Source organism: Aethalodelphis obliquidens, unplaced genomic scaffold, assembly GCF_003676395.1.
Source record: "Aethalodelphis obliquidens isolate GAN/ISIS:26980383/991018 unplaced genomic scaffold, ASM367639v1 scaffold1, whole genome shotgun sequence".
Taxonomy (NCBI): Eukaryota; Metazoa; Chordata; class Mammalia; order Artiodactyla; family Delphinidae; genus Aethalodelphis; species Aethalodelphis obliquidens.
This window is the reverse complement of record NW_020837945.1, coordinates 8,363,368-8,390,139: the sequence shown is the minus strand read 5'-3', so window position 1 is coordinate 8,390,139 and position 26,772 is coordinate 8,363,368. Positions and strand designations below refer to the sequence as shown.

The 26,772-nt window shown below is 46.8% G+C and overlaps 1 protein-coding gene across 2 annotated transcripts in view; it reads right to left on the bottom strand.

Annotated features, from left to right (window-relative positions):
- Positions 1–26,042, bottom strand: part of HLCS (holocarboxylase synthetase) — a 196,520-nt gene extending 170,478 nt beyond the window's left edge. The window contains exons 1-4 of one of the 2 annotated variants that reach the window (XM_027100004.1): positions 25,649–26,042; positions 21,290–21,427; positions 6,751–6,913; positions 4,221–5,167 (exon numbers count right to left, since the gene is read on the bottom strand). In XM_027100004.1, coding sequence (XP_026955805.1) covers positions 4,221–5,167; positions 6,751–6,913; positions 21,290–21,427; positions 25,649–25,843 — 1,443 coding nt within the window. In that variant the 5' untranslated portion in view covers positions 25,844–26,042. The remainder of the gene's footprint in view (positions 1–4,220; positions 5,168–6,750; positions 6,914–21,289; positions 21,428–25,648) is intronic. The other variant, XM_027099931.1, reaches the window with a different exon arrangement.
- Between the last annotated feature and the right edge of the window lie 730 nt (positions 26,043–26,772).

Here is a 26,772-nt window from a genome sequence, read left to right as displayed (position 1 = left end):
TTGAGATGAGATTTTAACTGGGCATTAGCGCCTGGAGGATGCCAGAACACTCAGTACTCAGAAGGGCAAACTGACCATGTTTTATTTTACTTTGCTTTTGCCAGGGGTCAGCTGTGGGATTCCACTGCCTGCAGAGCACCCGGCTGACGTTATAAGAACATTATAATAAAATGAAAAGTATAGTGCTAGGGGCTTCCCTGGTGGTGCAGTGGTTAGGAATCCACCTGCCAATGCAGGGGACAGGGGCTTGAGCCCTGGTCCGGGAAGATCCCACATGCCGCAGAGCAACTAAACCCGTGCACTACAACTACTGAAGCCCGCGCACCTAGAGCCCGTGAGCCACAACTACTGAAGCCCGCGCACCTAGAGCCCGTGCTCCACAACAAGGGAAGCCACCGCGATGAGAAGCCTACACACCGCAACGAAGAGTAGCCCCCGCTCGACACAACTAAAGAAAAGCCCACGCGCAGCACCAAAGACCTAATGCAGCCAACAATAAATAAATAAATTATTTATTTATTTTAAAAAAGTACAGTGTCAGCCTTCAGGCAACTTAAAATCTCCCAATTCCCACTCAAGTCTTAACCAAAACAAAAATACTGCCCAAATATACTGTCTAAAACAATCCAATTGTTGAAAGTTGAAGCCAATCTGAAACGTTTGCAGAGGATGTCCAGCAGAGTCCCCACATTCCAGCGGGCCAGCTGAGGGCTGCCTGCTTCACCCACAACCGAGCCTGTTGCCCACGAGCAGCAGGGGAGTCTGTCCTCTAAACAGCCCTCGAAAAGGAAGGAGGCATAAAAGCGAACTCCTTTAAGGTATATGAATCCTACTGTGTGTCCTTCTACCGTGCATTCTTACCCAAAACGTGTGCCTCTCATCTCCAGGGGTCAAAGCCAGTGCTGGGACGGACGGTCAGCGTGGCAACGGGTCACGTTTAATTCACCTGAGCACGTGACTGTCCGGAGATTACCTCTTACGTGTGGCAGAAATCAAAAGAGCCAAGTTCTGTCCCCACCTGGGCCCAAGGAGGGGGGCGAGTGTGGTTAATGGCCAACGTACTCCCTGGGCTGAGTGAATACACCCAGGGTAGGGTGCTACAGAAGTCCCTGTCACAAGTGAGAGATGCCGAGGATGAAAAGGAGAGCTCCCCCTACGAGCAGGCCTCCGGATTCCAGGAGGTGAGAGAAAGCACAGCTGTCGACATTGTGGGCGAAGTGTGATCGTCGGTTTCAAGGTTAGGTGCTTCTACGACAGCAGCGAGAAGAGAGGCCGTCTGGCTCTGCACCTCAAAACGGCCACCAGGGCTTGCCTGGTGGCGCAGTGGTTGAGAATCTGCCTCCTAATGCAGGGGACACGGGTTCGAGCCCTGGTCTGGGAGGATCCCACATGCCGCGGAGCAACTAGGCCCGTGAGCCACAACTACTGAGCCTGCGCGTCTGGAGCCTGTGCTCCACAACAAGAGAGGCCCACGCACCGCGATGAAGAGTGGCCCCCGCTTGCCACAACTAGAGGAAGCCCTCGCACAGAAACGAAGACCCAACACAGCAAAAATAAATAAATAAAATGAATAAACTCCTACCCCCAACATCTTCTTAAAAAAAAAACGGCCACCAGCGCATGTGTGTGCCACACCCACCCTCCTGGTCCTCTGGCTGTGATGCTGTTACCATAGTGATGGGCCCATTTCTGTAACTTGGCTTCGTCTAAAATTAAGGCATTTAGACAAGCCCCAAAGCCAAAACTAAAAACGTCTCCAGTCACAGACAGGATGGTGGGTGCTACTGGCATCTAGCAGGCAGTGCTGCTAAAATGACCCCACAACAAAGGAGGAACCGGTCCGAAATCTCAACAGTGCCATGGTTGAGAAACTCTGCCATAAAAGTAGAACCACTTCTGCTATGTGCTAAGCTAATTAAGAACACAAAATATTTCAAGTCCATTTCACAGGCTCTATTTGCACAACTTCATGCCAAACTCCTGGTCCATTTGATAAATCGAATGTCAGCATTAACCCACAGCCTTAAGCTTTCCCTGCAAATCTGATCAGCAGAAAAGTCCATCAAAATTTCCTTTTTTCTGTACGATGACGAATGCCTTGCCTAAGGTCTCAGTGTCAGCTCCCTGGCTGTGAGACCACCACCTACTGAGCAGCTGTGGTTTGTTTTGTCCTTGAAGTCCTCCTCTTACTGGGTTACATCATTGCCCCATTTATTACAAAAATGAAGACTATGAAATTGAACAGGGAAAGAGGAAACTAACCAGCCTGGGCTAATATTTATTGGTTGATCTCGGCAGCAAGGTATGGTAGTGACACAAGCCTGAGGAGAAAACAGTGACCCTGTCACACAGAGACTGGAAGTCATTTAAAATCAAAAATGACATTCTAATCCCCTGCATCTGATTTCTGAAGCTGCATCATGTTGCCTTTTATCCTAGGGCAATGCATGCATATCAAATTTTATGACAGTAACGGGGTCAATTTAAATGGCACAGCAAGCAGATTTGCTATGTAACTCGGAGAAATGGATCGCCCACAGTGCCGAATCAATTTTCTAGTACAAGTCTGTGCACAGGGGTGGTCAAATTCACTGCTGAAAGCTGAAATGAGGCTCTAGGAAGTCAGGTTTTTAAGTGGATTTTCTGAGTTACTATAGTTACCATATTTGCAGACAAAAAGATAAGAGGAACTTTATTAGGCCTCCAAAAACTAATTCATGTAGTTTGCAGCCCACATGAAACCTGCTTGCGTTGTACATATTCATCTGCGATGAACATGCATTGTACATGTTCATCTGCGAACATGTTCATGCCCCCTTAAAGAATGTTTGGTCAGAAAACCCAAGAGACTTAATTTCTAGGAGGGCTGGAGAGACGCACGGCATATGAAATGAAACCATACCAAAAAAAAAAAAAGGAAACAATTCGCTAACTCAATAAAAAGATCCTTATAACAAAACAAAATCTGTTAACACTCATCCTGGGAACCATTCTGGGCAAACTATCTACATCTACTTAGTCTTCTCATCAGATCATCAGGGACTTCCCTGGAGGTCCAGTGGTTAAGACTCCGCACTTCCATTGCAGGGGGCGCAGGTTTGATCCCTGGTCAGGGAACTAAGATCCCACATGCCGTGCAGTGCAGCCAAAAAGTAAAAAATAATCATAAGATCATCAAATGCTTAAGGATGAGTGTTCATCTAAACTCTAACAAAAACTTCTGCCCGGGGAATTCCCTGGTGGTCCAGTGGTTAAGACTCCGCACTCCCAATTCAGGGGGCCCAGGTTCAACACCTGGTCAGGGAACTATATCCTGCATGCCACCACTGAAAGATCCTGCATGCCACAACTAAGACCCAGAGCAGCTAAATAAGTAAATATTCAAAAAGGAAAAAAAAAACTTTTGCCCAAAGGCATTAAAAGATTGGCAGTAAATGATCAAGAATTCTGAAGTAGTCTATCCTGCTACCATTTGCTTAAACAAACAGAAAGCTCAAAAGAAAAAGAATGCGGGGTGGGGGTGGGGGGAGAGAGAAACAGCAGATGAACCAAAGGAGCCCCCTTAGCACGGGAAGGGAAGTAAAATTTTCCTTTTATCTCTGTTTCCATTTTTTCTTACCTACGTATTCATTTGCTATAAATCGAAATCACTTCAATATTCTCTTATTTGAAACTGTTCTCAACACTTAGATTTTAAGACTGACAAATCATAAAGGAACTGAGGACCTGAAGGTGTTTTCCACACTCACTATCCCAGCAGTTGGTGCGCAGTCACAGAAACCGCTGACAATGTTTTAATGCGATAGTTACTACTGTTTGCAATTACCACCCCAAGGCACTCAATTCCCTTCATTAAATAACAGTTCGATTATATTAACTGAAGTGTGCTTTGAGGCAAGAGAGTGGGGACTGATGGATTTTAGAAGGAGTATTACCAGTGTATAGATCAAGACAAGAAACAAGTTTTGGCTAATTCTTGGTTAACCAGCAATCTTTAATTAGCCATAATACCTTCTGCCTCGTTCCTCCATCACAAGTATTTTGGTGAAACAGGATATCCACAGGAAAGCCTGCTACTCACCATCAGCAGAAATTCCCAGCCAAAAGTCAGAAGTACCCCCCCCAGCACACAGACTCTCCAACCTTGCAAAGTCCGTCCTTCGAGAGCGTATCCAATCAAAGAGACCCAAAGATCCTGACATGGATGCCGGCCTGCGTACCTGGCAAAGAACAGCTTCTCCTCCACGTGTTCCGAAAGGCACTTGCACAATCAGCCTGTCCTCGTCCTTGTTGTCCAGGTGGCCCTGGAGCTTGCCCAGGCTGAGCGGCTCCCCAGGGCCTCCCTCGTAAACGCAGCCGCTACTCAGGACGCTGAGCCTCACCTGGCTCCAGTCCGCCTTGCAGAAAACCAAGCTCTGGACTGTGTCCTGCAGTGCGGCCTTCCTGGTCACCTGGAAGCCAGCAAGCGTGAAGGGCGATGACAGGCCCAGGACCTTCCCCCCCTGAGAAAGATAGGCCATGAACCTCCGGGACAGGTCCTCAGGGACGGACTCCCTCGTGGCAATGACCACCAACAGGCAGTTGTCTGGCCATGGGTCCCTGAGAGCACTTTCCAGCGGCAGGTGGTAGAGAGTGTAACAGTTGGTGTCCACGCAGTCGGCCAGAGCTGACCGGACTTGCTGGAGCCGGTCCAGGGCGTCCTGGGAGTCGGACCCCACGTAGAGAAGGATGTTGGGTGCCTTTCCCGTGAGGTTGACCCTCCTCTGTTCTCTCTTGGGGCAGAGGTCATACGCGATACCCTCCAAACCACTGCTGTAGTCGTAGGGAAGATCTGGAATGTCCTCTGCAGAAGCAAACTTGACGGATTCGATGGTGCTGTTCTCAAGCTCCAGACACTCGTGGCAGCTAGAAAGATGGAGGTGACAGTGCTCGACGGAGCCCACGCCTCTGTCGCTCTCCCCGGCAGGCTCGCCCCCAGGGGCACCGCCTTGCCCCGGCGTGGGTGCGGAACCCAGAACCTGGTGGTCCTCTCTGCCAACGTGCTCCATAGCCTCCAGCTCAGGCTTGCCCTCAACAGAAGGTTCCGGCTGGGGCTCCAGGAGCTGGGCTGGCGTGTCTGAGGCCTGGTCCTTAAGTTCCTTCAGAGCAGAGTCGTGCAAGTGGACAGCTAAAGAGAACAGAGAAGACAAGCCATCAACCCTCCGCTTTGTCACGCAGCTCAGCTCAGAACCTCAGGGCGCTCTCTGCGCTGCACGACCTACATTCCAGCGCAGCCCTCATTCCCCCCACCCCCACCTCTGAGGCCTCCTTTGGGAACCACGTAGCTGCTCCCACCTGCTAGGGGAGTGCCCCTGACAATCCCGAGTAAACTCGCACGTTTCCACACCTTTCCCGTACAGACCGGAACACCTCAGACCCCCTTATTGTCTGGTGAAGAAAGTGAGATTCGGAGAGGTGATTTTGTCCACTTGCTCATAGATTCAATTTTGTGGCTATCAATCTCCTATAGGATAATGAAACTCAAAAACAAGGCACATAGCTAGAGTCAATCCACGCACGCCCCAGGAAAAAGCCACTCTCAGGACACTTCATTGGATCAACCGGGGAGAAGGATCTTGCCAGTATCTTGACCCAGGTATGGAATATAAGTTTACAATCACTGATTCAAAAAACATTAACTGAGCACTTGCTAAACATCTGGCATGGTATTAGGCACATGCACATGGCCAATGGGGAAATGAAGTGATTTTCGCAAATTTCCAGAGCTGGTGACACTCATTGGCTCAAGATACAAAAGAAAACTTCCTTGTAAGTCAATTATACTTCAATAAAATAAAATTTTAAAAGTATATGTGTACATCGGCTTCCCTGGGGTGCAGTGGTTGGGAGTCCACCTGTCAGTGCAGGGGACATGGGTTTGAGCCCTGGTCCGGGAGGATCCCACATGCCACGGAGCAACTAAGCCCATGAGCCACAACTACTGAGCCTGCACTCTAGAGCCCGCGAGCCACAACTACTGAGCCTGCGTGCCGCAACCGCTGGGGCCCATGTGCCTGAACCCCATGCTCCGCAATGGTGGGGGGACCACCACAGTGAGGGGCCCGTGCACCGCAGTGGGGAGTGGCCCCTGCTCTCCGCAACTGGAGAAAGCCTGTGCGCAGCAACGAAGACCCAACGCCACCGGGAGTGAAATTAATTCATTAATTAATTAATTAAAATTATATATGTGTATACATAGACATAAAAAAGACTTACATGGACATGGAAATCCTACTTTTAAGCCTAATTCAGGAAGAAAATTTTGCGTGTTTCCTGAAAAAAGATGTGTCCCAAAATGATGTAGTATATATGTTTTAAGTTAAAAAAACTGTTAGATTTAGAACTTCATAGTAACACTGGCTATGCCTTCCATTCAGTTGAACTATGGTCTAGAAACCAGTTATACTGTATTAGAGTGTGTGAAATAAATATTATATGGGTTCTAAATTTGCATGCCATTTCAGGAACAATGCAATTATGGGAAATCCTTGTTTAAGAATTTGAAAAGCACTAACGATATAGTCAGGGATAAGCACCTCAAAAAAAATAACTGACACACGTATGAATGTTATACTATTATGGTTCTATCCAAACTGCTGGCTGAATTAAGCTGCGGATAAGCATTGCCCTTAAGTCATACCAAACAGCAGTCCTTAAGCTCGTAACTAATGGCATACTGCTATGATGAAAACATTTCCTAAGATGACTTACAAACGATCTTTTGGGGTATCAGTCCATTAGCCACCTGGAGTCTATCTTCAAGGAATGCCACTCCCAGCTTGCTGAAGTCATCCACACTTGCTCTGGCGATTAACTGATAAGGATCCCCAGGTCTGCAAGCTAACGGCAAGCAACAATCCGACCACTTCACAATCTGAGAAGAAGTGGGTGAGGGAGGAGGAAGAACGGCAGGATGAGATTTTTCTTTTCTAAAATAACCAGATACTTTACTTTTCCCTTCAACTCCCACCACTATATTACAGTCGAACAATGAATTACTGGATAGTACATTTTAGCATCAAAGATGTCCTGGTTCAAACATTCTCATTTCTACCTAACAGCACTAGATGTACTCTCTCATTTAAAAGTAATTAAAGTCTTAACTGCTTTTCAAGGGACTAAAAGGGGAAAGGGCCATTCCCTACATACTGGAAAGACATAAACTTGCCCTTCACTAACAGGATATAGGAGAGAGCAAGCCTGCAATATCCAATGATTCATGGATATTCATTCACCCTTAGATCAGCTTTTCTCAAAGTGGGGTCCAAGACCCACTGCAACAGAACTCCCCGGGAGCAGATGAAAACTTCATGTTTCTGGGCACTACTCTCTGTCTGGTGCTTCAGACTCTCTGGAGTTGCAGCCCAGGAATCAGAAGTTTAAACATGCTTCCCATTGATTCCTGAATGTGAGAGCAACTGTCTCCAGAGAGCTCCGGCCTGTCGCAGTTCACATTTCCACCACAAGGGGGACAGGGAAAATGAGAGTAGACAAAGCTCAGTCCTTTAAGCCAGCGGTCCCCAAACTTCTTGGCACCAGGGACCAGTTTCATGGAAGACAATTTTTCCACGGACCGGAGTAGGGGGGATGGTTTCGGGATGACTGAAGCACATTACAGTTATTGTGCACTTTATTTCTATTATTATTACACGGTAATATACAATGAGATAATTATACAACTCACCCTAATGCTGACAGGAGGCGGAGCTCAGGCAGTAATGCAAGCGGCGGGGAGCGGCTATAAATACAGATGAAGCTTCACTCGCCCATCCACCGCTCGCTCACCTCCTGCTGTGTGGCCTGGTTCCTAACAGGCAATGGACCAGTACCGGTCAGTGGTCCAAGGGTTGGGGGCCCCTGCTTTAAGCCTTCCAGTGTTTATGAAAAAATTTGAGACTGGGACAAGAAGGGGAGCCCCTTGGGGTTGGGAGCCTGGCTCTGGAGCCCTAGATCTGGGTCTGGGTCAAACTCTGCTAATCGTCTCAGAACCTCTCAAGTCTCAGCTTCTTCATTTCATAAAACAGGAATAATGATAGTACGCATCATTGTATAGGTTTGTTATGTTAATGAAATTAAAAGAGTTTATGTAATGCCCCCAGTAGAAAGCTTGGGACAGAAAAAGTGTTTAATTAATGGAAACTGCTATTATTAAAATGTGGCTTTAAAAGCAATATTGAATATAGTGGTCCTTTTCCAAGATGCCATGAATAATTTCCCTACTTCCCAAAATCTTCTCAGGGATGTCCTGCCCCAAATTTCATGATCAGAGATATATACTTTTGAATTCCATTTTTTATATTGTTAGGTTAGGTTTTTAGAACTAACTCTTGCTGAAAACAATTTTAAAATGCTGGATATGGACTTCCCTGGTGGTCCAGTGGTTAAGAATCTGCCTTCCAATGCAGGGGATGCAGAATCAATCCCTGGTCGGGGAACCAAGATCCCACGTGTCACAGGGCAACTAAGCCCTTGTGCTGCAACTACTGAGTCCGTGCCACAACTACAGAGCTCAAGTGCCACAACTAAGACCCGACTCAGCAATAAATAAATAAATAAGTAAATGCTGGATAAATAAAGAAAACATCATTTCAAAAGCACGGGACAACTGACTACATAATGAAGAACTTCCAGGCCAAATGCCAGGGTAAATCCTGAACCTACAGAGGTAAGGGGAATTCCCACAAGCCAAGGAACTTTGGCCCTGAGGTTACTTCTTATCCAGGAAACCTGGGATTTAAAAGTCAGGGCCGGGCTTCCCTGGTGGCGCAGTGGTTGAGAGTCCGCCTGCCAATGCAGGGGATACAGGTTCGTGCCCCGGTCCGGGAGGATCCCACATGCCGCGGAGCAGCTGGGCCCGTGAGCCATGGCCGCTGAGCTTGCACGTCCGGAGCCTGTGCTCCGCAACGGGACAGGCCACAACAGTGAGAGGCCCGCGTACCAAAAAAAAAAACACTGCTAAAAGTCAGGGCCCATAAATAAATAAATAAATAAAAGTCAGGGTAACTGGCATCAAGATAAACATATAGATCAATGGAATAGAACTGAGAGTATAGAAATAAACATATACATTTGCAGATGACTGATTTTGGACAAGGTTCCCAAGACAACTCAAAGGGAAAGAATCATCTTTTCAACAACTATGCTGGTACAACCAGATATCCACATGCAGAAGAATGAAGATGTACCCCTATCTCACACCATGTTATTACCAGGTACAAAATTAACTGAGAATGGATCAAATCCTCAATGTAAGAGCTAAAACTACAAAATTCTTCGAAGAAAACATAGATGTAAATCGTCACGACCTTGGATCAGGCACTAGGTTTCTCAGATAAGACACCAAAAGTACAAGCAACAAAAGAAAAAAATAAATAAATTGGACTTCATCAAAATTTTTGAGTGGGACTTCCCTGGTGACGCGGTGGTTAAGAATCCTCCTACCAGGGGCTTCCCTGGTGGCGCAGTGGTTGAGAGTCCACCTGCCGATGCAGGGGACGCCGTTTTGTACCCCGGTCCGGGAAGATCCCACATGCCGCGAAGCGGCTGGGCCCGTGAGCCATGGTCGCTGAGCCTGCGCGTCCGGAGCCTGTGCTCGGCAACGGGAGAGGCCACAACAGTGAGAGGCCCGTGTACCGCAAAAAAAAAAAAAAAAAAAAAGAATCCTCCTGCCAATGCAGGGGACACGGGTTAGAGCCCTGGTCCAGGAAGATCCCACATGCCACAGAGCAACAAAGCCCATGCACCACAACTACTGAGCCTACGCTCTAGAGCCCAAGAGCCACAACTACTGAAGCCCATGTGCCTAGAGCCCGTGCTCCGCAATAAGAGAAGCCACCACAATGAAAAGACTGTGCACCACAACAAAGAGTAGCCCCCGCTCGTCGCAACTAGAGAAAGCCCACGGGCAGCAAGAAAGACCCAACACAGCCAAAAATAAATTAATTAAATAAATAAATTTATTTTTTTTTAAAAATTTGTGCTTCAAAGAACACTTTCAAGAAAGTGAAAAGACAACCCACAAAATGGGAGAAAATATTTGCAAATCATGTATCTGATAAGAGATTTGTATCCACAATATATAAAGAATTCCCACAACTCAACAATAAAAAGACAAATACCCAATTTAAAAATGGGCAACGGATCTGACTGGACATTTCCCCAAAGAAAATATACAAGTGGCAATAGCACTTGAAAAGATGCTCAACACCATTCGTTATTAGAGAAATGCAAATCAAAACTACAATGAGATGGACTCCCCTGGTGGCGCAATGGTTAAAAATCCGACTGCCAATGCAGGCGACACGGGTTCGAGGCCTGGTCCGGGAAGATCTCACGTGCCGTGGAGCAATTAAGCCCGTGTGCCACAACTACTGAGCCTGCGCTCTAGAGCCCGCAAGCCACAACTACTGAGCCCGTGTGCCACAACTACTAAAGCCCGCACGCCTAGAGCCCGAGCTCCACAAGAGAAGCCACCGCAATGAGAAGCCCATGCACTGCAACGAAGAGTAGCCCCGGCTCGTCGCAACTAGAGAAAGCCCGCGTGGAGCAACGAAGACCCAACGCAGCCAAAAATAAATTAAAAAAAAAATCACTACAATGAGATACTTCATCCTCAACTAGGATGGCTAAAATCAAAAAGATGGACAATAGGGAATTTCCTGGTGGTCCAGTGGTTAGGACTCCACGCTTTCACTGCCAATCGGGTTCAGTCCCTGTCAGGGAACTAATATCTCACATGCCATGAAGCGTGACCAAAAAAAAAAAAAAAGATGGACAATAACAAATGTTGAGAATGTTGAGAAATCAGAACCCCAGTACACTGCTGGTAGAAATGTAACAGGGTGCACCCTCCTTGGAAGAGTTCATCAGTTCCTCAAAAAGCTAAACAGAGTTTCCAAAGAACCCAGAAATTCCACTCCTAGGTATATACCTAAGAGAACTAAAAATATACATCTACACACAACACAAGTACACAAGTGTTCATAGCAGCATTATTCATAATCGCCAATGAGTAGAAATACCCCAAATGTCCATCAACAGATAAATGGATAAATAAAATGTATATACCCATACAATGGGATATTACTCAGCCATGAAAGGGAATGAAGAACTGATACATGTTACAATGTAGATGAATCTTGAATACATTATGCTAAGTCTAGGAAGCCAATCACTAAAGGTCACATATTATATGATTCTATTTGTATGAAATATTCAAATCAGACAAATCTGTAGAGTTGGAAAGTAGATTAGTGGCTCCCAGGGACAGGACCACTGGAGAGTGACTGCAAATAGGTACACAATTTTTTTTTCGGGGGGGGGGGGGTGATAAAAATGTTCCAGAATTAGATGGTGGTGATGACTGCACAACTACTGAATTGTAATTATACACTTTAAAAGGATGAAATTCATGGTATGTGAATTGTATCTCAATTTTAAAAAGAAAAAGAAAAGAGTCTGGAGTCCTCCAAGGTTCAACACTACCCCACAGAATCATTATGCCTTAGTATTTCATTTTTCTCCTTAAAGAGAATTCAAACTGAATTTAACTTTTCTCCTTAGGCAAACAATAATTTTTAAAGTTGAGAAACAGTGTCTTCGAGGGAAAAATAATAAATGCAAGCCTTTATGGTCAAAAGGTCGAAACGCACTAATCAGTCTAGCCTGTTTCAAGAAAGAGAAAGCTCTACATGTAGCTTTCCCTCCCTTTTACCACCTACTTCTCCCACCTCCTCCCAGACATCCAGCCAGAGTGAGGAGGATTCACCTGGAGGGGCCAGCCTGACCAACGCTTCCGTAGGACTCTGCATTTCAAATAGGACACCTTTGATCCAGGGTGAAGAGTTGAAGTCTACAATTCAGACAAATATTTAGTTGATTCCCAGCTTTGAGAATGCAGGAAGGATGTCAGCTCAGGAGGATGAGAAGATAAAGTATCGCCTTGGCAAGAGCTGACTTTTCAGATGAGGGTGAATGGGAAACATGAAAAGGAGCGATGCAACCTCCTGCATGGGGCTAAAAGCATCTTTGTTCTCAGCGCTATCGCTGGCAGAGAATAAGGACAAATACTCAGCCAGGGGAGATACAGCCCAGAATTTAGTTGTTCAGACGTTGATGTAGCACCCTGCTGCAGCGGGCACTGGCGTGGAGCTGTGCCTCAAAGTAAGCACTTCCTGTAAAAGGAGCCAACAATGAAATCCTCACACCCAGGAGAGACGCAGGAGATAAAGCAAGGGGGGGAAGGACAGGAAGCAGCCAGAGAACAATATATACACACGTCCCTGATCAAGTTTCTCAACTAGGCCGGCTGTTTCCTCACCTCAGTGCATTTCCTTTTTCTAGGAACGTGGTCCGTGAACCACAGACCATGCAAACTCCTCCAAGCAGCACTGCGGCCCCGATCAAAGCAAAGCCGCAGTGTCACCGGGACTCATCCAGGGTGTCTGCCATCCGCCCGGTGGCTAAAAGCAAACAGGCCACTTCCCATATGCACTTCCAACTGGAGACAAAGGGACAGAGGAAGAAAGGGGAAGTCAAGCAAAAGGCTTACTCCCCAAGATCAAAGGCAAAGAAGCCCTGGTCATCCCTAAACAAGGGGATGTCCTCCTCTCCTGTGCAGCCTGCAGAAAGCCCTTCCATGACCCGAGCTTGGGACTTGAGGCTGCAGTGACTACACTGATGTGTCCACTCCACTCAACTCAACACACACGTGCACCAGGAAGGGGATCCAGGGACCAACGGAATGGGGTTAAACTCTCTACAACAAATCGCCCTTCCCAAGGCTGCCTGCAGCAGGTGCGGAGCTGAAGTCCTGCAGCTAATCGGGCAATGGGAATCCCAACAACCAGTTAGGTGATGGTTAATCTATGCGCCAATTCAGCTAGGCCACGGCACCTGGATATTTGGCCAAACATCAGTCCAGAGGTGACTGTGAAGATATTGTTTAGATGTGGTTCACATTTAAAATGAGTCAGCTTTGAGTAGATTAGCCTCTGTAATGTGGATGAGCCGCATCTAATCAGTTGAAGGCCTTACAAAGAAAAGACTGAGGTTCCCAGGGGAAGAGGGAATTCTGCCTCTCAACTGCCTTCAGACTCAAACTGCAACATCTATCTCCCCTGAGTTTCCAGCCTCCGGCCTGCCCTGCAGACTTGACACCACAATCACGTGAGCCAATTCCTTAAAATAATCTCTTTCTTTCTGTTTCTCTCCCCTGCCACTTCCTCCCTCTCTCTCCCTATATATGTACACATATATGTATATGTATGATGCATGCACGTGCACACGCACTCACACGCACGCACACACACACACACACACCCTATTCTGTTTTTCAAGAGAACCCAGATAAATACAAGGTACAATCAGTTACCCTGAATAAGATCAATGTCACAGCATCGACACTGCTAATTTTCTGGCTCTTTGTTTCTCCTCTTACAAATCAGTGTAATTACATGCTAGGTTTTTAAACATCTAGTAATGAATTGAATGAAGGAGGGCTAGACACTCAGAGATGTGAAGAATCTGAAACCAGGGGAGTAAGGGGAAGAGGTTATTTCTTACTTTCAGTTATTCTCAATGCCTTTTGGGTTTGAAAACAGAAAGGATACAGGAGTACTACAAAATTCATTTTCACTCTATTATTTAAAAAGATACTATGCCCCCAAAAAAAAAAGATACTATGCCCCATGGTGCTCTTAAGAGAAGGGTGTTGGAAAATCAAGTGACAGTGTAAGGGATATGACAAGTCCACAGCAAGCAAGAGCTGAAATAATAAAGTGACCCAGGTGAGACTTAAGGTGGTTCTGCAAAACCGTAACTGACCAGAAACTCAAGAAAAAGGGTGGTCTAGGTGTTCTAATTTTCTGAATAAATGAGAGCTAATCAGAAAATAATAGAAATACCCTTGTTGTCATAACCTTTTTCTATTATGTGTGTTCTTCTTCTTTTTTTTTTTTAACTTTTTTCTTTTTGGCCACGCAGCTCACAGGGTCTTAGTTCCCAGACCAGGGATCGAACCCATGCCCCCTGCAATGAAAGCACAGAGTCTTAACCACTGGACTGCCAGGGAAGTCCCTATCATGTGTGTTCTTTAGATGCTCCATAAGCACCTGAGACCCAATGTCTACAGTGTACTGCACTAGCATCCCCAATTGTTCACTTTATATCCCTGCCCCACTGATGTTGGTAACCCGAGGAAGAGGAGAAGTTTCAACAGACATACCAAGTGTTCTGGTTATCCACTGCCGGTAACAAACCACCCCAACATTTAGTGGCTTACACTCATCATTTATTTTGCTCACAAATCTCAATTTGGGCAGAGCTTAACGAGGACGGCTCAACTCTGCTCCACAAGGCATCAGCAAGGATGGTTCAACTGGGCCTGGACGATCCACCTCCAAGGTGGCTTCCTCACACAGCTGGCAAACGGGAGCCGCCTGCCAGCTGGGAGCTCAACTAGGACGGTCCACTGAGGGCCTCAGTTCTTCTTCATGGGAACCTTGCCACAGGGCAGCTTGGGCTTCCTTACAGCATGGGAGCTAGGTTCCAAGAACCCAGGTGGAAGCTGCAAGGTTTCTTATGATCTAGCCTTGGAGGCCCCAGAATGTCTCTTCTACCACAACCTATTAGATAAACAAATCACCAACGTCAGCCTAGATTCAAGAGAGGGCTATAAGACTCCACCTCTCAATAAGAGAAAGAAATTTGCAGCCATCTTAAATCTACTACACTGAGTTTCAGCCAGCTGTCTCACTCCTCCACTCTGTGTGAGACAGACATGCTCTTTTGGTCTGGTCCCTGCAAGGGAAAGATGTGTGGAGCAGAGCCTAGAGAAGTCGCAGCTTGAAACAGCAGCAGCAAACCCGCTCAGCCTACGTGTGACATGAGCAAAAACAAAGATTTGTTGTTAGAAGCCGCTGAAATTCTGAGGTCACCTGTTATTTCAGCAAAGCTGACTAAAACAAGGTGCAAAACTGCATTCTTTACAGGGGTCCCTCCACCAGCCCCTCCTGCCATATTCCCTGTCTCCAGGAATGACCCACCATCCACCCCCAAATCCCTCATCATCTCATAAAAAGTTCCTACATTTGGCCCCGTCTCCCCTTCCTATTACCAATACTCTGTGAGGCTGGTCTCCGTTCCCACATGGAGTACAGCCTGTTCCAGGTTTGCCTCCCTCCAATCCAGTCTCCAATCTGCCTGAATTGTGATCTTTCTAACGTACAAATCTGCTAATTCTGCTAAAAAAAAATTTTTTTAAAGGGAAAAGAAAACCAAAAAAGAATAATAATTTTTTTAAAAAAGAAAAGAAAAACGTTTTAGCCTACTGTCCATAGGGTAAAGTCCAAATTCCTCACTAGTGCAAAGAAAACTTTTACAATCTGTGTATCCTGTGTATTTGCCATACTATTAAAGAACATTCAGTTTTGCTACACAAAAAACAAGAACAACAAACAGCATGAAGGTCATAGATATATTAAGTCAGTAACTTTTAAGACGTGCTAAAGGTAGGGGAGACAAAAGGAACGTATATGTGTTGAACATCGATAAAAGGGACAGAACAAAAGACAGTGTTCCTCCTAAGCAGAAAGTCATGGATGGACCAAGTAAATCTTAAATATTAGTAAGACACAAATCATGCCACCTCCAGATTGACAGTTACGTCATCCCTAAATCAGCCACCCATTAGGGTCCCATGCATATTCTGCCTAGAAATACAGGTAAAATGCACAGCTTCTCAGCAGGTCACTAGTAAGCCACAGCTCTTCCAGGCGTACATGTCCCAAATCTCTCTAACAGAACAAGTGTGTGCCGGCCACAGGCATCCTCCATCTGCCAAGTCCCCTGTTTAACCTCAGCTCTGGTCCTTGTAACCACATCCTCGGCGGGGAAGGCAGATGCAGCAGAGAGAGACAGGATGTGTGAACACTGCCTAGCTCAGGGGTGCAGTACCGCAAAAAAAAAAAAAATTTAAAAAAACTCAGATATTACTTCCCTCCCCTGGAACATCCTTCCTGACGCCACCACATCTGGATAGATTCACCATCACCCCCATACTTGCTTTCCCAGAGCACTTTTCACAATGAACTTTTTTTTTTTTTTTTTTTTTTGCGGCACGCGGGCCTCTCACTGTTGTGGCCTCTCCTGTTGCAGAGCACAGGCTCCGAACGCGCAGGCTCAGCGGCCATGGCTCACGGGCCCAGCCGCTCCGCGGCATGTGGGATCTTCCGCGACCGGGGCACGAACCGGTGTCCCCTGCATCAGCAGGCGGACTCTCAACCACTGCGCCACCAGGGAAGCCCCACAATGAACTTTAATTGTTCCTTTCCTTAGCTGTCTTCTCCCTGACACTGTGAGCTCCTTAAGATGACCGTGACTGTCGTCTCTAAAGGCATCTTTCATCTCCATACGACATACCTCCAGCCCTAGTACACAATCTGGCACAAAATAGGCACTCAGTAAACCTTGGATGGAGGAATGAATGAAGGCCTTGATAGAACAATAGGAACTTGAGTGAACTTTCTGCAATAAGAGAACTGTGTAAGTTCTCTGGGTCAGAGATTCTTACAGAACAGGATTGCTAATGTAAGCACAGAAGATACTGAAAATTGAGCTGAATCTGCCACAACCCATTGGTATCTACTGTGGCACCTAACAAAATAATTAGAACACAGTCTACTGTGCAATAAATATCTGTTAGTGAAAGAATGACTAAGTGAAAATAGGAATATGTGAATGCTACATTTTTTAAACTTAATTCCTGAGATTCATTCATTTGCTGTTGGGGGTGTGTAGAAAAACCACAGATGCAAGCCATCTGAGATATCCAAAGTTTCAAAAGATGTCCTTTTCTAAAAAAAAAAAAAAAAAAAAAAAAAAAAAAAGATGTCCTTTTCTGACATCTGTAAGAACGGTATTGCATCTGTAAGCATGGTATTGTACAATCCTAAAAATGGGAAAGAATGTAAGGTCTCAACAAGTTCAAAAGTCTTTCCTCCATAATGTATTTGCTGTTAAATATCTTAGGATCCTGTCAAATTCAAATGACTTTAGCGTTAGGTGAAAAATACATAGAGTCATAAGAGCCCCCAAGCTGCAAAATCCCATCAAACAATCAACCTGAATGGTAACAGCAGACTGAGAAGACAGAGACCTGTGAAATCAACTCCTTTTTAAGATCTGAAGCCCAGGGACTTCCCTGGGGAGCAGTGGTTAAGAATCTGCCTGCCAATGCAGGGGACACGGGTTCGTGCCCTGGTCCGGGAAGATCCCACATGCCGCGGAGCAACTAAGCCCGTGTGCCACAACTACTGAGCCTGTGCTCTAGAGCTCACGAGTCACAACTACTGAGCCCGCGTGCCACAGCTACTGAAGCCCGCGGACCTAGAGACCGTGCTCCGCAACAGGAGAAGCCACCGCAATGAGAAGCCCGCGCACTGCAAGGAAGAGTAGCCCCCGCTCACCGCAACTAGAGAAAGCCCTCGCGCAGCAACGAAGACCCAGTGCAGCCAGAAATAAATAAATAAAAATAAATTTATTTTTTAAAAAAAGATCTGAAGCCCAGTTTACAAAATGGAGCTCTGTGTAATAGCCAGAGTGGTCCAACATATGGCTCTAGACATCTCCAGCTCCTGGCTGCAAGACCCACCAAACCCTCTGATCACAAAAACGATGAGTTAACTAGATAGTACCCTTGGTGGGTAGGCATGATTTTACCCCCAGAAAGTTAAGAATTAAGTAACCGCCATTAAGCGAGATCTTAATTAAATTACCCTTAGAAGGTAAATTAAATAACTGTGACAGAAATGCTAATTATCTGCCAATATCTAGCCTTTTTTTCTCCCTTGTAATAACAGAACTCCAGGTTTCTACCGAATCCATGGCTGTCCAGCTATGGACTGCATTTCTCAGCCTCCCCTGCAGCTAAGTGATGGGAGCAGAAGTGACAAGTGAAAGTTCTAGATCACAGTTTTAAAGAGGAACCTGGTTGGTCCCTACCGTCCTTCTTCGTCCCCCATTCTGAGGGCTGGGATGTGGATGAGGTTGGCAGTGGGGGGGCGGGGGGGTAGCAGGAACCAGCCTCCACCAAGAGAGAAGAAGGATGGCAGAGGGGAGACAACAGAGCAACAAGATAGAAGGGAGCTGGGTCCCTGGATGGCCTTCCAGAGCAAGACCACGCCTTCAGAGATGAGTAAACTTCTTCTTTGAACCACTGTGGGCTGGGTATCATTTGTTACAACAGCTTAGACTGTACGTTACATAATACAGTAACTGTGCTGCTTAAGATGCTGTGTGTGGACTTCCCTGGCAGTCCAGTGGTTAAGACTCCGTGCTTCCACCGAAGGATTTGATCCCCGGTCGGGGAACTAAGATCCCACAAGCCACAAAGCATGGCCAAAACAATAAATAAATAAATAAAATATTTTAAATGCTATGTGTATAAAGATATACACTAAGTAACAACAATTTAGGAAATTAAGAACACAGCAGTCATATTTTTGTGTTAAAAAGGAATCCATGCATATTTAATATTTTATGTAATTGCAATATTTTAGAAGTTCTGGCCCTCATTTTAAATTGAAATCTTACTAAATATATATAGCATTAGAATATATAAGAAAACTTCAAGGGCTTCCCTGGTGGCACAGTGGTTGAGAATCCGCCTGCCAATGCAGGGGACACGGGTTTGAGCCCTGGTCCAGAAAGATCCCACATGCCGCAGAGCAACTAAGCCCCTGCGCCACAACTACTGAAGCCCGTACGCCTAGGGCCCGTGCTCTGCAACAAGAGAAGCCACCACAATGAGAAGCCCGTGCACTGCAACGAAGTGTAGCCCCTGCTCACCACAACTAGAAAAAGCGCGCACACAGCAACAAAGACCCAACACAGCCCAAAATAAATAAATAATTTTTTTTAAAAAAAGAAAACTTCAACCTTTAATCTGATAACTTCAGTTTTCTTATCTTTAAAAATGACAATAATGGACTTCCCTGGCAGTCCAGTGGTTAAGACTCCACGATTCCACTGAAGGGGGCACGGGTTCGATCTCTGGCTGGGGAACTAAGATCCCACATGCCACACACCACAGCCAAAAAAAAAAAAAAAAAAACAAATTACAATAATATCTTGTAGAATTGTAAGCATTACAGGTAATACATATACATGCCAAGCAGGGGCTCAATAAATTTTATCATTATTATCATAAGTATATATAAGGCTTAATAAAACAGTAGGAACCTGCAGGAGAAAACGTAATGTCGTAGCATACTAGGCTACTCTCAGGCTACCTGCCAAATCCTATGCCCCCTCCCGAGCCCCAAACAAAGGAGAGTTTCCTGCTCTCCTTTACTTCACCTATCTCCTAACTCTCATTTCTATCCACCTTGAGTTGTAGTCAATTATTTCCAGTCTTATTCCTCTCTTCCTTTTTGTTCATCCAAATCCAATGTCTTTTTTTTTTTTAATATTTATTTAATTTATTTTTGGCTGCGTCGGGTCTTAGTTGTGGTACTCAGGATCTTCGCTGAGGCACACAGGCTTCTCTAGTTGTGGCGAGCGGTTTTTCTATTTCTAGTTGTGTCGCACAGGCTCCAGGGCGCGAGGACTCTGTAGCTGTGATGCCTGGGCTCCAGCTGAGGCAGGCGAGCTCCGTAGTTGTGGCACACGAGCTCAGTAGTTGCGGCGCACGGGCTCAGTTGCCCCGCGGCATGTGGGATCTCAGTTCCCTGACCAGGGGTCGAACCCTCGTCCCCTGCACTGTAAGGCGGATTCTTTACCAATGGACTACCAGGGAGGTCCCCAATATAATTTCTTAAAGACAGTGTTTGTGAGATGGAGGTCCAGTGACTATGACTTTCTGTCATCAGCAAAACCCCTCCTGGATTATCCACGCGGCACGCAGGGAACATACGGTGGGTGAGTGAAGGCAGAAAGGACTCGTCACAGACACCCAAGCAGAAGCAGCACACAAGGGGGGTTAGGGTCAGATTTCCATGAACCTGAGAGGTGCTGGCTTTGGTCAGAAGGCATCCATGGAGAGCTTACACCAGAGTACAAGCCCACTGGATGTATGTCTAGAAAGATAACTGGCCATCCAGAGGAAACCGCACTGAAGGCACCCAAGATGGGATGACATCTTCACAGTTTCAACAAAAAGATAATGAAGAAGAGAATGGAATGAGGAGGGACGGAAGTGAAGGAGTAAAGCGGAGACACCTGGGGAGTGGAATGAGTAGAACCCCTAACCGAATGGCAGGAAGGACGCAGGAGGGGGTGAAAGGAAGCACAGTTTGGGGTGTTCACCTGAGATTTTCTTTTTTTCCAGCAGAGGAATATAAACAACCAGTGTGGGACACATTACTGAGTTTGAAGTGCTTTCAGAATACTTGGGGTGGAATCTCCAGGAAGTATGCGGCAATATAAATCATCTGATTTTGGAAGCAATAAGTTGTGGGGCGGGACCCTATGACCTGGGGAGAGACTTGATTAGCGCTGCGCAACAGCATACCTCAAGCCACAAAACAACTTAAAACACAGGCAGCTTTTTTCTTTTTCTTTTTTGGCTGCACCGCATTGCATGCAGGATCTTAGTTCACCAACCAGGGATCACACCCGTGGCCCCTGCAGTGTAGAGTGGAAGCACAGGGTCTTAACCACTGGACTGCCAGGGAAGTCCCAAAACACAGGTAGGTTTAAATCTAACAGCCACATTAAAAAGATAAAAAGAGGGCTTCCCTGGTGGCGCGGTAGTTGAGAGTCCGCGCGTTCGTGCCCCGGTCCGGGAGGGTCCCGCATGCCGCGGAGCGGCTGGGCCTGTGCGTCCGGGGCCTGTGCTCCACGGCGGGAGAGGCCACAGCGGTGAGAGGCCCGTGTACCGTAAAAAAAAAAAAAAAAAAAAGAAAAAAAAAAAGTTAAAAAGAAACAGGTGAAAGTAATTTTACATATATATATGTATATATATGTGTGTGTGTATATATATATATATATATATAATTTCCCCCCACCCCCCCGGCCATGCTACACAGCCTTCGGGATCTTAGTTCCCTGACCAGGGAGTAAACTTGGGCCCAGCAGTGAGAGAGTGAGAGTGCCGAAACCTAACCACTGGGAATTCCCTACTAATATATTTTTATTTAACCCAAAATATCAGAAAAGAAAGGGAATCAATCACAAAGGCCAGGAAAGAGCACTCATAAAAATACCAAATTAGTTTTGATTATGGTACACAAATGAAAAACACGGTACTCACAGTTTCCAAAGAGGACGATGGTCTCTGTAAAGTGTCACCTTGCACCCAAATGCTCTCTGTCACAAATGCTATGTGTTCTGCTTCAAGTATAAAAGGAGAAACCAGAAACAGGGCCCATTTGTTCAAGTCATCAATGGACTGGATAGAGGGAAAGAAACACAAAAAGGAAGGATTCAATATGACTTCAAACCACAACTGCTATTTATATCAACATCCAGGAAAGCCCCGCCTCTGCAATTCCAGGTGGCATCTAAATAAATAAGGTCATTGGATGCTTTCCTATAGACCATATTAACCCTGCATTTTTTTGTTTAACTGTGACTGTTTAAACAGCTGCAACATCCCTCGATGTCTCATGACAGTTTTAACATCTCTAGACATTTCTTATCAAGCAATTAATTCTGAAACTTATTCCCACCATTCCTTACTGCTGAGAGCATGTAGGAACCTTCCAAATTACAACTTGGAAGCACATTTAAAGATGAGGCAGCTCAGGGACTTCTCTGGCGGTCCAGTGGTTAAGACTCCGTGCTTCCACTGCAGAGGGCACGGGTTTGATCCCTGGTCGGGGAGCTAAGATCCCACATGCTGCTCAGCGTGGCCAAAAAGAAAGGAAAAGATGAGGTGGCTCAGAAGTGCATGATGGTCAGCAGAAGCCTGTTACTGACAGATGCCCGAAGGGCTATCCCTCCTTTTCCTCCAGCCATTACAGCATCAAGATTGGTTAGCAGGGACTTCCTGGTGGCGCAGTGGTTAAGAATCCGCCTGCCAATGCAGGGGACACGGGTTCGAGCCCTGGTCCTGAAGATTCCACATGCTGCAGGGCAACTATGTCCATGCGCCACAACTACTGAGCCTGAGCTCTAGAGCCCACGAGCCACAACTACTGAGCCCACGTGCCACAACTACTGAAGCCCGCGCACCTAGAACCCGTGCTCCGCAACAAGAGAAGCCACCGCAATGAGAAGCCCGCGCACAGCAACTGAGTAGCTCCTGCTCACCACAACTAGAGGAAGCCCTCGCGTAGCAACAAAGACCCAACGCAACCAAAAATAAATTAATTTTTTTTTAATTAAAAAAAAAAGATTGGTTAGCAGATTGGATGTGTCCATTAGTCTCTGCTCTTCTCCTGAAATTTCTCTAAAAGGACTGTACGTTAATCTACACTAAAAACAAGGCACATCCTTAGCAGAAAAAGCTGAAATCTAAGGCTGCCCGTCCGGGGCGGGGGGCTTTATCATCACCCCGCCCCCGCAAAAAAAAAGGCATTTGGGTCAAGCTCCATAGTTGCTTATCAGTTCAAATCTGCCCTTGCTGGGAAGAACGGAAAGTATTTTCACCAGGCCTAGCAACCCGGCACAAAGCAGCAGCTTAATAAATATCTGTTGAACCAATTAATGAATGAAAATGAGGGAGAAAAAAACTCTTCCTATGGGTAAACATAATTATCAATATAATAGTTAAAAACAAAAGACAGACTGTCCACTTTACTCATAGAAAATGTGTATATTAAACAAAAAGCTTAAAATTTCTGGTTTGTATAAACTCTCTTTGGTGATACTTACCAGTTCTTGGGGGACCTTCAATTATATAAACATACACTTTCAGTACTTATGCATATGATTTTAAGTATATAAGGTATGGAGACAGCAAAGGCATAAGATTCAGTTCTGTAAAGTTACTCCAGCCCAGGTAGACCGACAATAGATATGTACTGAACCAAATCACCAGCCCCACGATATCTGCAATCTTAAGTAACAGTAGCTAATGACAAATAGTCAAACTTTCCAACTATAGGCCTCGAACATCAGAGCTTAAACTCAACAACCACTACTTCATTTGTTGAAATACTGAGTAACTATTACAGGTCAAGCTGCTTAGCTAAACAGACCCAGTTCCTAGGGAGAAAAGGATAAAAACCGGACATAATGGAAAAGAATATATATATATATATATAACTGAACCACTCTGCTATACAGCAGAAATTAGCACAACATTGTAAATCAACTACACTTCAATTTAAAAAATGAAAAAAAAATGTCACAATAAAAAAATAATAAAAACTGGAAATATGAAGTGCAATTTAAAGTCTATGAGCATACAGAGCTGGCTGGTCACATCTAGTCTGGAAACTCAGGGACATCTCTGTGAGACAGTGATTTCTGGGCAAAGCTCTAAGGAGGACAGCAAGTTACAAAAACCCCGAAAGTCCAAAGCGGGTTTGGCCCAGGTGTCCCTACACCCTGCTGGAGCAGTCAACAAGGGCTGAAGAGCATTAGTCACAGTTATCAAAGCTAACAGAAGCCCAATAAAGTCATGGAGATGTGCAAAAGTAAAACTGTCTCCCAAGAGAATTAAAGACATTTGCATCTCATTATTTTTTGGATGTTCATTATTTCTACTCTAATCTAAATCTCTTAGAGGTGTTTTTTTTTAATAAATTGATTGATTGATTGATTGATTGGCTGCCTTGGGTCTTCGTTGCGCGCGCGGGCTTTCTCTGGTTGCAGCCAGCAGGGGGCTACTCTTCCTTGAGCTGTGTGGGCTTTTCATCAGGGTGGCCTCTCCTGTTGTGGAGCACGGGCTCTAGCGGTGGGGACTTTGGTAGTTGTGGCTCGCGGGCTCTAAAGCGCAGGCTCAGTACTTGTAGCGCATGGGCTTAGTTGCTCCATGGCATGTGGGATCTTCCCCGATCAGGGATCGAACCCGTGTTCCCTGCATTGGCAGGCAGATTCTTAACCACTGCCCCACCAGGAAAGTCCCTAGAGGTTATTTTTAAAGTAAATGAATCCAGTTTGGAAACCACTACTATAAAAAAATCCACCCCTCAATTTTTCCTCATTTTATTATCTTTCTCAGTCAGGGTTCCTTACAAGAATTAAGCCCTCCTTCCCTCAGGAGTCCATTGTATGTAATGAATGAACACCTAGGCGATATTATATATGCACTCTCTTAGAACTTATCATATTCTGTGTTATATAGTATACCAACAAGGATGGGCATTTTTTAAAAATAAATAAATAAATTTATTTATTTATTTTTGGCTGCCTTGGGTCTTTGTTGCTGCCCGCGGGCTTTTGCAGACTTTTTCTAGTTGCGCCGAGCGGGGGCTACACTTCGTCGCAGTGCGCGGGCTTCTCATTGCGGTGACTTCTCTTTTTGCAGAGCACGGGTTCTAGGCGCGCAGGCTTCAGTAGTTGTGGTGCGCGGGCTTAGTTGCTCCTCAGCATGCGGGGTCCTCCAGGACTGGGGCTCGAACCTGTGTCCCCTGCATTGTCAGGCAGATTCTTAACCACTGCGTCACCAGGGAAGTCCCAGATGGGTATTTTTGATTTGTAGCATCAAAGTATAATCCCATGTCTAAGCATAACCTCAACAAAATATTCAAACCTGAGATAAGATTTTAATTCCCACATGGTGTATGGTTTCACACACAAAGAAAATCTCATTTTAATGCTATGAGTGATCGAACTTTCCAGAAGGAAGAGGAAAGGACAAGAAAGCCATCAAAAGCAAAACACTTTTAAATGTTAATGACAAAGTGGGTGAAGTCAATGGAAATTTGCACAGAACTGCACTGTGAAGCCCATTTCTGATAGCTGAGTGGAAAGAACTATTGTTCCCATTCACAGAAAGAGAGCTGAGGTTTTGCAGTGATCAAACGACAGCCCCAGGTCACACTGTGGGTGACAGAGCCGGTTGAACTTACAGCCTTATAGCCACCAGGCTAAGTATTGGGCCAAAAGACAAGATTGTGTGCAAACCGAAACTAAAAAGATTCAGAGATAATCAGTAGGTGCCCGACTGGTAAATGACGCAGCTGACAGGAGCGGGGGACAGGGCAGTTTTTGTCGCCTCGGGAACACCTGACAGAAAGCTGAGGATTTGCTGTCTTTCTCTGAAATCAGGTTCAACCAAACTCCAGCCCACAGGGTAGGCGGGAGAGGATGTCAGGAAAGAGACTCTAGGTGGGCACTGCTCAGGTGCTAATCGACTCCGCACAGGCACACAGGCACAAGCCTACTTTGCACCGCCAAGAGCCAGGCGACCATACGCTCGCGCCGGCACCCCGTGGAGAGGAGACCAGATCGCCTGTCACAGTTTCGGTCTCATCCAGGCTTCCATGGGCATCGCGTGCAGTGGAGCCCCGGAGCCTGCCGCTCCCCAGACCCCACGCTCGCGACCTCCCGGCGGCTCGCGACCTCCCGGCGGCGCAGAGGGTGCCCCCGGGCTGCACAGCCCATGGCGGAGCGCGGGGTCCCGGGGGCGCTTCCGGCACCGGGCAGACCCCGAGGCCGCGCCCCCGCCCCGCCCGGCCCCGCCTTCCGCGCCCCCCGGCGCCCGCGCTCGCCCGCCCACCTGGCTCTCGCCGACGCAGAAGACGCGGCCGCCGCGGCTCAGGCACACGCGGGCGCCCCGGGGCTGCGCACCCGCGCGGCAGAAGGTGAAGGAGCAGCGCGAGGCCCGCAGCTGCTGCACCGTGGTGCGCACTAGCGCGGCAGGCCCGTGCCCCCAGCGCGCCCACAGGTACAGGTAGCACAGCGTGATGAGCATGGCCGGCCGGCCGGCGGCGGAGCGCGAGCCCGGGACGCTCGCACCACCGGCCGGCCCGCCAGAGCGCTCGGCCCCGCCCTCCCGCCGGCCGGAAGAGGCCGCGCCGCCGGGGAGAGGCCGCGCCGGCTGGAGAAGGCCGCGGGGTGGCGGGGGAGGGGGACGTTTGTATGGAGGGAGATGGGAGGCCTGGACTGGAGGGAGGGGTGTGGGGAAGGGAGGTGATGGAGGGAGAAGAGAGGCCGTGCCCGGGGAGGTGAGTGGGAGGGGATCAGGGGAGGCCACTCAGGGTGGAGGGTGGAGGTAACGGGATGGAGGGAGAAGGCGGGCGGTGAGGTAGGTTGGGGACCTGGGGGGTAAGCCCGGTAGCCCGCTTAAGCCAGAGTCTGGCCTCCTTTGCTTGAGGGGTGGGAGGCGGAATGAGGAAGGGGCTGTGTATGTGTTTATAACGTCAGCAGCCGACATTAACCAGCCAGCACCGTACCAGGAGCCAAAGTGTGCTGATACACACTACTGCTGCCCAGTCCAAGTGGGAAGATGAGGTGAGGCTGTTTTTATTAGGTTATACTAGGCCTTCATGCAAAAAGGACTTTAAGATAAATGACATAAATTCATACAGTGCAATAATAAGTGTATTTCTGGACTCTTAAAGTAAGGACAGGAAACAAGTTGAAGACAGAGGAGCACTGAAAAGGCGGCCTGGTGCTCTTGAATACGCGGGTCACCAGTTTCACTGTGATATCCTAAGATCAGTAGAGAAAGTGAAACAGGATTCAGTGTTCTTGTCCCCTGAGAGAGGCATCATGATTCCTCATGCTGACAGAGGTTTCTCCCCGGAACCTCATTTTTTTTTAAAGGCAGTAGGTAAAGAACAGGGTCCTCAACAGCTCTGACGCAGAGCAGAGGTTTTCCCTAGGTTGCTTCCTGTTCTG